Here is a 12,615-nt window from a genome sequence, read left to right as displayed (position 1 = left end):
TTTTCCTATGTCTATTTAATGTGTATTTGTCTTATTCTGATGTGTGTGAATTTGTTTTTGAGCTGCTGTAACAAGGGAATTTCCCCAGTGTGGGATTAAAGCTATAGTGCGTAGTTTCTGTCTCCCCCATGAGGAATTCTAAGTAATGACAACAACACCGTAGTTGCATCCACATGATACAAGCCTTCAGTGATCGCACACCACCCCAACCCCTCCTCCACACAGTTACTTGTAACCAAGGAGGACACGGAGGGTTAAAAAAACATGGACTCTTCAGAAGAGGAAATTATCTTCACTCAATTTTCTGTGCGCGATGGACGCCGGACGACATTTTCTAAACATAGCCATACTGAGAAATACAGAGAGAGTTTTAGGGAGCTTATGGTCTATATTAGCTTTGTATCAACTCATTTGGCAATGGCTTGAATGTAACAGATGTTCATTAATATAAAGAAGTTACGCACTAAAGTTTTAATAAAGTCTATCTTATCTTAACGTACTTAGAGCTGTCCACTTCTGATTGGATCACTCAGGGCGGATTTTAAAATCAGGTGGAAATGCCCCCATTCAGTTAGCTGTAGCTACTGTAGCACAACTACAACAAAAATGACATTTGCTTGTCAGATGACATTGACATTATTGCTTGGCCTTTAAAGTGTGCCTCAAATAGTATTCAAAGCAGCTTTTTTCCTTTGTCATCATTTTTGCTGTGTCCAAATTGAACACGTGGGCATGAGCAAACAGCTGATGGGCATTACACTCACCAACCACTCAATGGGCACTTATTCACACCTTTAAAGGTCATACACTGTTGGGAAGCATGTATCGGACACTCATCGCCCTGGAAATGTTAGAAACATTTGTTGCAAAATGTATTCAGCATAACGGCAGCATTGAGTAGTTGAGTGCTGTCGATTTGTTTATTAATTTTTCCTCTGTCTCTCCTCCATCTGTGTACCCTTCTGTCTCTGCTTCCCACATACATCCAACACACATTCTGGCCGTATCCAATCACAATGGCCTTTTAGATAAGAGAGTCACGACGCCGAGCGCATGTGGATTTTACCTGCTCACAATAGACTTGGATCTCTCTTGAGCTACGTACAGTAGCTGTTAAAAGTTTCCCTCACATTGAATTGCAATTGAATTGTCTCTCTTTCACACACACACTCATCCAATATCTTTCTTCTCTCATGGGGCTGACACAAGTGTGGTGGGTTGATCCCTATTCACGGCCTCCTATGGCTCTTTTACATTGAGCTCCCACCCTGCCGCCCGCATGGTTTCTGACATCGTCTGAAGCCCAGCTGTGCTCGACTCAGCGGTGACTCCATTATTGAAGGAATCATATCACTGTGATGGCACCTCAGCATTTATAATGCCAAGGAGAGACTTTGTTGATCCCGTAAGGAAATACTCTATGCCCTTGCTCCACAGAGAGGAGCCTGCTACACAGCAGCAACCCTCGAGCTGGTAGACATTTGGCTCTTTGCTCTAGATGAGAGCAACAGCATATCCCTTTTTATATATGTTTTATGTGTGCTTCCAGTGGTGGCAGAAGTATTCAGATCCATTACTTAAGTAAAAATACTATTATGACACTGTTAAAAAAAATACACTGTTATAAGTAAAAGTCCTGCATTGAAAATTGTATTGTACTTATGTAGAAGTATGTATGTGTAAGTATCATCAGGTAAATGTACTTAAAGTACAAGTACTCAATGCAGAAAAATCCTCACATTTTAGAAACTGGAGACAATCCAAACTGTTCTGTCAATCAAAAGTGATTAATGGTCTAATCATTTCAGATGGGTTAAGTCTGTAATAAAACATATTTTATAAACTACATTTGTTTTGTGTGCAATAATCTTAATTTGTAAAGTAACTAGTAACTAAAGCTGTCAGATGAATGTAGTGGAGTAAAAACTACAATATTTATCTCTGAAATGAGAAGAAGTAGAAAGTGGTATGAAAAGAAAAGACTCAAGTACCTCAAATTTGTACTTAAGTACAGTACTTGAGTAAATGTACTTAGTTACATTCCACCACTGCCCTCTTCACATGTAGTATCTGTATCCAAACACATTTTGATTTGTGTATTGATCTAGTTGAGGTAAGACTTGAGGTAAGACTTAGGCGCTTTAAAGTACCTTATATTTCTGCCCCGTCAGTATCCATGGTATCAAACATGACACAACCACTGAAAGCAAAGCCCCATCAGCAGTTACAATGGAGCCAGCTATATGAGGCTTCATGTCCTTACAAGCGCACATGCCTGCTTTATGTCCTACACAGCATAAAACAGGTGACCTGCAGCGCTGCACTGTAGCTTTACAAAAGTCATCATCGTGAGGCTTCACGTGTCCTTTGAAGCCTGTGTAATCTAGAGATACAGTATACTGCAGGTCACATTTTTTCGGATGGCTAGATTACTTTTAAAAACTGGGTAATCTTGTCACTAGTTAGAAAGGTTAGATATAGCTGTTTTTTTGTCTACAATACGGATCGCCTTCGACTTCACATTTCACAGCATAAATTAATAGAAAACAGACTGCCCTGTTCATACACACAGTAGCGCGTTCCCTGTTGCCTCTCACGATGCCTGAGGCTTTCAGATAAGCACGTAATCTACATACTCGGCTCTATTTTCTCCTATTTCCACCATACTGGCAAAGTAGTTCATTTGTTGAGCAATGTGTTTCTTATTTCCTCCACCAAGGAGGCTATGTTTGTCTGTTTGTCAGCAGTATTACGGGAAAAACTACTGGCCCGGAAGGGTGTAGCATGGGTCAAGGAAGAAACCATTCTAGGGTTTTTCCTGAGCCTTTTGGGGGGGGGAAGAGAGAGAGAGAGAGAGAGAGAGAGAGAGAGAGAGAGAGAGAGAGACACTACGCATGGCAGTTAGCATGATCGGTCCGTGCACAGTGAAGGCAATGAGTCTGTGTTACCTTATTTGAAATCTATGCATTTTATGTACCTGTGATTTCTGACAATTTGATAAACATAAATGTATATTATGCTTAAGTAAATTAAACCCCAATTAACAAAACTGGTTGAAAAAAGGAATATTAATATTCAAATAAATCACCGGGAGTCAGGTACAGACCGGCGATAAAACTGAGATTAGCTCTCATATTCAAGTTTATGTTCTGCTTGTTCAACGGTTGTTTGATTAATTACTCTTAAACACATTTAGAGAGTGAATTGCTATTTTCATTCTCAATTCTTTTTATTTTGGTGCTGGTGATTTTCCTTTGGAGTTAGCTAAAACCTTTTTGGGGAGCGCCAAAAATTCCTCCATGCAGGAAAAACCCTGCATTCAATTTTGGAGCGTACCTGAATCATGGGGCATGTACACAAAATATTTTTCATTTTCGTCAAATGTGGCAAAGAACACATTCCTGTTAAAAGAACGTGGTCATATGTGGGCCAGACCTAGCCTGGATGCCAGCCGAACTTAGCCCCGCCCACAACATTTGAGGTCGGGAAGTTCGGTCTGGACTTGATCCGTTGTGGAGCAACTATGCTCGAACCAGAGCTGTTCGGACCAATCAAATTGTCAGGGCGGGCTTTATACGATAATGGACAGATGATCAACAGTAACGTAATCAACCACGTCAACAAAGCGCTTGGGTTGAATTTGTTTACAACAAAGATGGCTGCCGCTGGAGAACTGAGATGTGTAGATTCCGCCTTTGCGTCTGTTATAGAAGATACCGACAGCGCATTCATTTTAAAAGAGGAACAGAGAACCGCGATCACGTATGTATACACATTGCCACACCCGTCCGCACGACAAGGAAACTGCCGCCTCTGCCTTTGCTCTGTCGAAGTCTGCCTTTGACTTGCAGCTTCTGTGACGTCTGTCTCCGTTGCTCTGATTGGTTGAAGGTCTATCCAATTGAGCGCAGAAGCATTTTCTTTCCTGGTTCGGTTGAAACACGCCCCATAATCACAGCCCAGTGGAGCAGTATCAGGCTCATATTCTACACATTAGCTGCTCGACATGCTTGGTCAGTAGGGAAAAAGAAAGAAAACAAGACCATAAGAGTAAAGTCATACCAGAAATTGCGAAGCTGGTGTGTTTAAGGTGATCCTCCAAAAAGGCATAAGGCACTCTCTGAAAATAAAGTGTATAACAAGGTCTCTACACCGTTAAATATCATGAATTTGTGATGTGTATTCCAGCAGAGTGTTTACTACTTCTGTGGTGCATCCAGTGTTGTACAGTGTGCTTTTGTCAAACTTGTCTACATCTACTGCTGTTAGGTAATACATGTTCACTTTTTTTACATATCCAGTAGACACAGAGCTAGCTTTTGTCTAAGTCTTCTTCCTGTTCATCTGACAAATGGTACGTCCAATGTCCAACTTTGTCTGACATTTAGTTTTGGGTTGATCAGAGTTTGACTTTAGTTAGAATTATGGCCCAGCTTCATAGAGCAGAGAGGTGAGAAGGCAAATGGGTTTGGTTTCATTTTTCTTTCATGAGCTCTGAGACCATCCATTATTTATCTCTGAGCGACATCAGCTGAGTCAACATTTAGCCCTCTGGACATCATGCAATCAAGCAAAAACCGCAACTGAAGCACCATGGACCCCACCAACCCCCCCCGCTGATTAAAAACGAAAAAGCCCTTTGCCAGTCATGTTCAGGGCTGCTGAAACATCAAGGGCCAGGAGTCTCTTACCATTGAGGCATCTTAGTGAACTACAGTAGATTTTCTATATCACTATTTTACCACGTATTTTGGAAATTTCTAACCCTCTTTAGTCCTCTAATAGTCTTTATCTGCGTATTCTTTTCTTATATGAAATCCCACCTTTCATATTCCCAGTGCTTGTACTTCAATGCAAGGTCATTGGTCTCATGAATTTGACATTTTATTACTTTTTCAATATTGTTTGGAATCGACAACACCTTAAATCCAATTTCAGTGGAGCATACAGACTAATACAGAACAGGTCAGCACTTTGCCGCTGCGGAGTGCTTTCGCTTAACCTTACTGGCTTTGTATTTGTATCTGACCCTGCTGTGTGTATGTCTGAAGCAGACAGCTAACACGGAGAGCACAGCCCAGGATCTTATAAAACACAGCAGAATGGCCCGTGTGTGACAGGTTCATCCTACAGCCTGAAGGCCGCACATACTGAGAGGCCATTACAGGAATCAAACCTACAATGTAGTGTAATTGCATTGAGTGTTTCTTTAGCGTGCGTTGGTTTGCCTGGCATATGACTTGTTAGTAGCTTAGAATTCAGATCACAGTTTGTCCTTGACAGAAATCATTTTTTGAATTTCATTGTGAGGTGGCAGACAGACTCCAAAACCTATTGTTATAAACTGTCACACCTCTGATGTTTCTGTTCAGTGTTTATAATGCCTGCCGGGAGAATGAGAGCAGGTGAGCCCCCCCCCCCCCCCCAGTGCTGCTGTCTCTGACGTAAACTAGTGTGACGTTTGTTGCTGTTAAAACTCTCCTTACAGCAAGCAGGTCATAAATTACTTTCCCCCCTCTCCACAGAACCCGTGAGACATGATAAAAGATGAAGGAGGAGGACATGAGAAGTTGAGCACGAGCGGAGAGCTTCAGTGTTGTCAAATCCACCGACTGATGCTGGTGAGGTTGAGAGGCAGAATGTAGAAACCGAATTGAAAAAAAAAAAAGGCCTTAATTCTTCAAAGACGGTCGTCATCGCTCTAGTGCTTTCCCATCCGGCAGTAGCTATATGTACAGGATTAGGGCATTTCCTGTGTAAAGTGCCATCCAAACCACAAACGATAACTATAAACATAACTATAACTATAATGATGTGAGCCTCCACACTGCTGAGTGTTCTGCAAACAGCGACGTCAAGCACGTACTGCACGCTCCAGCTAATTATAACACATACAGCAGACGTTGCAACCTACAATTACGGGAATGTCTGTAGTAATATCCCACATATTTGTGAATTTGGCTACATTTTAGGAGCCAAAAAAAATCTGACCGATGGTCCCCGGGGCGCAGACACCGCTGCCTTCTCCAGAAAACAGCGGGCGCACAGCGCTGCAGAGAGCCGGGGACGAGAGCGAGGGGGTGGTGTCAGATCTGAGCAGAGGAGCATCGGAACAAAAACACGACAGTATGTTAACCACATCTAAAAACACAAGATTCACTCTCTGTGGTTTCTGTGACACAAGAAATACTTTTAAAGTATTGGGATTGGCTAAAGGATTGCCCCGAGTGGAAAAGTCACACCACTAACAACCTGTGTGAAACAAATCTCCGCAGTGTCTATCTCCGCCGTGCCATGCTGTTAACTCAGATGAATTCTGATTGGCTGTCATCGTTCATCAAATTGCTTTGAAAGTGATCCCAACGATTTCGTTCTCCGCTGTCGTTGTCGTTATAGTTGTGGTGTGGACTCCACCATCCACTTGAGTTAGAACGATTTTTAAAACTATAGATTTATAGTTATCGTTATAGTTGGTGTGGACGGCCCTTAATACTTATCCGATAGGATAGGAATAGGCCGAATGCAAGCGAGTAAAAAAAGATTAATTGTTAAAGATAATTAAATGGTAAAAGCAGGAACAACAGTGACAAATCGGACGTGGAGAGGTGAGAAACGTCTTTAAATTATGGATAATCCTCATTAAAGGTGCTGTAAGCGATGTTGGGTGACGTCACTTCATGTTGACGTTGGAAGTATTGTCAAACAAAACGGAGGCTAGCTTGCCCCTCCCTCCTCCTCATCCCGTCCCCTCCCCCTCCCTTCCGCGCACTAACCCCCCCAATCCCCACCCCCAAATCCTTCTTGTCGGTTATTGGCTGGAACACTGTTTGTTATGTTTGGTGGTGCAGGTTGGCACAGTTTGTTGTTGTTGCCGTTTGTGGAGCCTGGGCTGTCTACAGAGACCACGTTTCTTTTTTTACAGTGTGTTCAGGGGACAGGCAGCTCGCAGATAGTGAGATGTTTGCTGTATCAAAAAATGTTGTATGACAAAAAATGTAGCCTAAAAAACGCGCAACATCGCTTAGAGCACCTTTAAGCTTGTTGAAACTTGGGAAACAAGTTGAGAGTGAACATGTAAACTCCCCACGAATGATCCACTTACTCACTGGACCAATTTGTGTGATTTTAATAAGGCTTTAACCACAATAAGGAGATATATTCCTTCCTTCAATGAGTGGTTTCTGAGATATTAAGTGTAACACATGAGGAAACCAGCACTAAGTGGGGAGTTGCGTCTTTCCTCATTCATCCAAATATGTCAGTTGGGCGACAAAAACAAACCACCAAAAACCATTAACCAAAATGAACCAAAAACAGACAAAAACTAAAACAGGAAATAGCTAATGGAAAATGTGGCAAAAAAAAGAAGAATGATCACGTATTTTGCAATATAAGGTGGTATTCAAATAATGAAAAAGTCTCATACAATTGTCATGTCTATGATGAAGAAACCAAAAGGGGTCCCTAATGAAGGACAGGTTGAAAAACATGAATGGGGGAACATGTGTTGTACTATGATGAAGATAATCTGTGTTCGACAGAACAGAGTGTCTCTACTTTGAGGGCTTTTTGGTGCAAATGTACTATCAATAAAACCCAACTCAATTTCCTATAGAGGTTTCAAATTACAGTAAAAGCCTACAAGCAAAGTGAGGACTTCTGTCCTTTGAGCCTGTGGAAGGCTTTTAATGTGAAACATCTTTTGCAGAAAGTGTTACGTTTCACTGACTGTGGCTTAATACCGAACGCAAAAACGGCAAAGTAGACGCAAATGGAATCAGTGAATGAGTGAAAACAATACTTGACTAACTGGTAAGAATTGCATGACTCTACTGGAGTTAATGCTGTAAAAAATGTAACTAAAGCCCTATTCACACAGGATGAGTACTACCTGGTGACCTCTAGTCATTTGTACTAATCGCGGAGGTTGTCTTTGATCTTAATCCTGCGCGAATCGGCCATGTCTGTAATTTATAAAGTAAAAATTCCCCCGCTAATGACCTACCATATTTCACTGAACACGGAGGTTCTGTGATATTAGTCCCGTGTGAATCGACATGCTTTTAATGGCCAACCTAGTCTGGACCACTGCCAGACCGAAGACCTCCGTCCCCAAGTCGACACACACCCCGCTGCTTTGTACTAGGGCTGACGGTGATGCTGTGTGGGTGCCGCCGCGGCTGGGATAGGGTATGCGCCTCCGGTAACCTCTACTGGGTCTGACCCAAAAAGATAAAGAACCCGGTGCGGCAGCCTCGCAAAAAGGTGAAAAAAAGGTGTTGAGTTTGCATCAACCGCAAACAATAGCAAATTCAAATGGGCAGATACAAAAACAGGCAGGCTTCTTACTAAAATAGATAATAAGATACACATATAAAAAAGGGAACATTTGAAATAAAGGGCCGTCCGGTAATAAAAGCCTGTTTTTAAAAAATGGCTGTGCTACAGCAGGCTTTTATTTGAGGATTTACAGCACCAGAGTAGACATATTCTCTCCAAAGTAGAGCACATGAAACATAAGTTAGAACAGGAAAGTAAAAGTGCATTATTGTGAGTCCAAAGAACCACACACACAGAAAACAGCTCTTGAGGACGAAAAAGGACAGGGGAGAGCAGAGAGGCACACACTGTCTCGACACAAAGCCTCAGCCAAAATCTAATTAAAGTCTAGTGGAAGGTACAGATGTGCAGGTGTTTTGTGTGCATGTGTGTTCCTGTGTGTGTGTGTGTGTGTGTGTGTGTGTGTGTGTGTGTGTGTATATGGATGTACTCACAAACTGTGTCTGGCTGTCTGTGGCAAACTGAAATCACAGTTTGATGATGTGAAGAGAAACGATTATTCACCTTTCAGCAGACGTCATTAGAAGACTGCTGAGACACTCTTCAAGTTTAGCCCCTTAAGGTGCTTTCCAAAAAGATGGTTTCTTTTTCTGCTGAGATATGACAGTCTGCTATTTAAGTTACTCTAAAACCTCCTCAACCGACTTATTTTATGGGTGTCATTTTATTCTCCCCCGCACAAAAGGGTGGGAAAAAAAGGAAAAGCCACCCCCGATGGTTCTGTGAAACGACTGAAACTTAGGATATGACATCCGTATTGAGCGCTAATATCACTCAGTGTGTGCCTAAAAGCGAGAGTTGCGCTCAGCCGCATGGCACCCGGAGGTTTACCGAAGAAATGTGGAGCTTTAAATCTGCCAAATTACTGCCGCATTGGCTGTAAGGGGGGGAAAACAAAGGCAGAAAATCATACCTGCAGAATGGAAAACAACAGAGAGAGGGCTGACAATACGGAGGATAGAGCAAAAAAAAAAGGACAGACAGGAAGACAGATAGAAAGACATGAGGAAAACAGCATAATGATATCTCTAGACTGCACCCTACTGAGACAGAGAGACAGTAAGAGGGAAAGAGTTGCAACAGAGAATTTTTTTCCTCCCATTTATTTAGGATGGAGGTGGAGTGAAACTTACTTCTCGATGAGGTCTAACGTCACCCCTGGCACCAACTTGGCACTCTTCTGCATACAAAACCTGTGCAAAAACAAAGACAAGGCAAAGCTGCTGATAAGAGTTGGAAAGAAAACAAGAGGCGCTCACAGACTAGACAAAGCAATAAAAACGTTTGGCCTGTACAGTACAAATTTTATGACCTGCGAGAGAGAGACAATTGACGGATAAAACACTGGAATGAAAAATGAGAGCTTCAGAAGATTACAACCACTGAGCACTTTGATAAGTGTATTTTGGCTGAGTTACAGTCAAAGGGAGCGGGGCAGCATGGAACACAGAGTCATATTTCGGAGACATCGGGCACGGGAGGGTTATTGTTTACTGTGCACGGAGAGCTCTGACAGGTCGGGCCAGCTGGATGTCACAGCAGGTTGCCGTTCAGAGCCTCGACAGACGCACGGCCCGACGCTGCAGCTCACTGCGAGTCGTCCCACACCTGGAAGAGAGCGTTTTTTTTATATCATATATATATATATATATATATATATATATATATATATATATATATATATATATAACAAACAGTGTTCCAGCCAATAACCGACAAGAAGGATTTGGGGGTGAGGGTTGGGGGGGTTAGTGCGCGGAAGGGAGGGGGAGGGGACGAGATGAGGAGGGGGGAGGGGCGAGCTAGCCTCCGTTTTGTTTGACAATACTTCCAACGTCAACATGAAGTGACGTCACCCAACATCGCTTAGAGCATCTTTAATGAGGATTATCCATAATTTAAAGACGTTTCTCACCTCTCCACGTCCGATTTGTCACTGTTGTTCCTGCTTTTACCATTTAATTATCTTTAACAATTAATCTTTTTTTACTCGCTTGCATTCGGCCTATTCCTATCCTATCGGAGATATATATATAGATATCTATATATATATCTATATATATAGATATCTATGTGGCTACCTGCCACATGGTGAGTATGTTTATATCAAAATAGTTCTGTTTTTCAGTCTTCATTTTGGCGAAGGTGCAGCTACTTTTTTTATTTTATTAAGACGTGGATGCTTCACATATATCTTCAACCCGGCAGCACAGAAGATCTATACAATCCCCACAGTTGATTTGTGGGTTACACTTTACTTGAAGGTATCCACATAAGAGTGACATGACACTGTCATGAACGTGTCATAAACATTATAAACAAGTCATAAACGTTTATGACATAACGCTTCTTTTAGTAAGTCTCATTCGTTTTCTGTCATGACAAGTTATGGTTAGAGTTAGAGTTAGGCTTCATTTGTCATGACTGTGTCATGACAGTGTCATGTCTCTCTTATGTAGATACCTTCAAGTAAAGTGTTACCTCGGTTCATCCTTGAGTCCAAGTGGAGATTTTGTGCCAAATTTGAAGAAAGTCCCTAAAGGCGTTCCTGAGATATCGCGTTCTCAAGAATGGGATGGACGGACATCCTAAAACCATACTGAACTAGAAGGGCACTCAGAGAGCACAGACCTCTGCCAAGTCATGCCCTATCTCACAATGTTATAGCAGTGTGAATTTTCCCATTCAGGAACTTTTCCAATTATTACAACACCACATGAATGCAGCACAAATGCTTCACCCATCAATGTTAACGAAAGTGAACAGTAATTTGTCTGTCTGCCCCGTGATTCGGATCCGCTCCAAAACGTAATGGGTTCTTCCTTGGCCCATGCTCCATCTTTCCACCAAAGTTTCAGGAAAGCCAGGGAAGTAGTTTTTCTGTAATCTAGCCGACAGACAAACAAACCAACAAACAAGTGGATAAACAAACTTAAAACCTCCTTGGCAGAGGTAATAATAAATAAATATCTGTCTGGGCGTTAAGCAAACACATCCTTTCAAAGAGACAAGCTTTGAGCCATGACTAGGGCTGGGACGGTATGGATTTTTTCTTACCGCGGTTGAAAAGCAAGCGGTAGAGCGGTATACCGCAACCCCCTTACCAGAGTAGCGTCAGTTAGAGCGAGAATGGCAGGGTGCCTTAAGTGAGTGACGTCAGTGCCCGTGTGGCCACGCAAGGAGAGCGAGCGGTAACGGAGAGTAGCGTATGAGTGCCACTGTGAGGAAAAGAGAGAGGAAAAAGAGATAGCAAGGTTGATGTAAAGTGGGTTAAAAACAACAAACTAGAGCTTCTCAAGACACGGTGGCTTTATCTATTGTCTATAAAACAAGTAAAGTGAATGGCGTTGCCCTCGAATAAACATCGGCTTAAACCTTACAACATGTTGCAGCCCGAGTGCAGCCCGTCTAGCAGCTGAGCAGACAGAGAGCAGAGAGGGCGACTCGGCGGTTCGCTAACTTGTTGCTCTCTCTACCAATATAAGCCGCTATGTTTTAGGCTACCAAACATGCACGCAGGCTGACATTCAACCATACCGTTAGCTATAAACAGAAGGAAACTCTGTTAGCTGCTAGGCTAATGTGCAATGGTAAACACTGCAGCTGTAACGTTAATGTGTACCTCAGCTGAGAACGGAGAAATGTCTTTGCCTTTCCTACGGTAGGAAAGGCAAAGACATTTCTCCGATACAAGACATTACAGAGGTAGGCTACTCTCGCATGTAGGCCTAATAGTCAACACGGATGGAATGGTATTATGTGTCATCCACAACTCGTGAAAGGTCGGATTTGCTTTTGAATTGAATCCATGTCATTAGAATCAATGAATCCATGTCATTAGAATCAATGAATCCATGTCATTAGACATAATGTGCACACATGTGCAGGCCAATGTTTTTTTTGCTGTGATGACAGTGACGAGCTCAGACCTGCAGTAGGCGTCACGTGACCGCGGTATTGCGGTAATGCGGTAACCGTCCCAACCCTAGCCATGACTATAAGTTCTGAAATAGTTCTGACTGTAGGAACTAGGCAATTCAATCTGACGTTAATTGGACAAAAAGATCAAACTAGTTAAACGAGAAGTTAATAGAATTAAACTTGTTGAAATGTTACAGTGCAACAATAAAATCACAAGTCAAAGCTACTCTGTCCTGTTGACCCTTGTCCTAAAGCTTCCTCATGCCGCCCGTCATGTTTGGTTCCAAAGTTATTAGTGATTCACTTTTCTCCACAAACAATTGAAGCCTCCAACATGCCTGGAAAAGAATTGGA

General features: G+C 42.3%; 1 protein-coding gene across 5 annotated transcripts in view; it reads right to left on the bottom strand.

Moving 5' to 3' along the window:
- Positions 1-12,615, bottom strand: part of rptor (regulatory associated protein of MTOR, complex 1) — a 232,561-nt gene that overhangs the window by 104,834 nt on the left and 115,112 nt on the right. For all 5 annotated transcript variants that reach the window (XM_036000319.1, XM_036000320.1, XM_036000322.1 and 2 more), the window contains exon 8: positions 9,474-9,533. In XM_036000319.1, the coding sequence (XP_035856212.1) occupies positions 9,474-9,533 (60 nt within the window). The remainder of the gene's footprint in view (positions 1-9,473; positions 9,534-12,615) is intronic.

The sequence above is a fragment of the Sander lucioperca genome, chromosome 4 (assembly GCF_008315115.2).
Source record: "Sander lucioperca isolate FBNREF2018 chromosome 4, SLUC_FBN_1.2, whole genome shotgun sequence".
Lineage (NCBI taxonomy): Eukaryota > Metazoa > Chordata > Actinopteri > Perciformes > Percidae > Sander > Sander lucioperca.
This window is presented reverse-complemented; position numbering and strand designations above follow the sequence as displayed.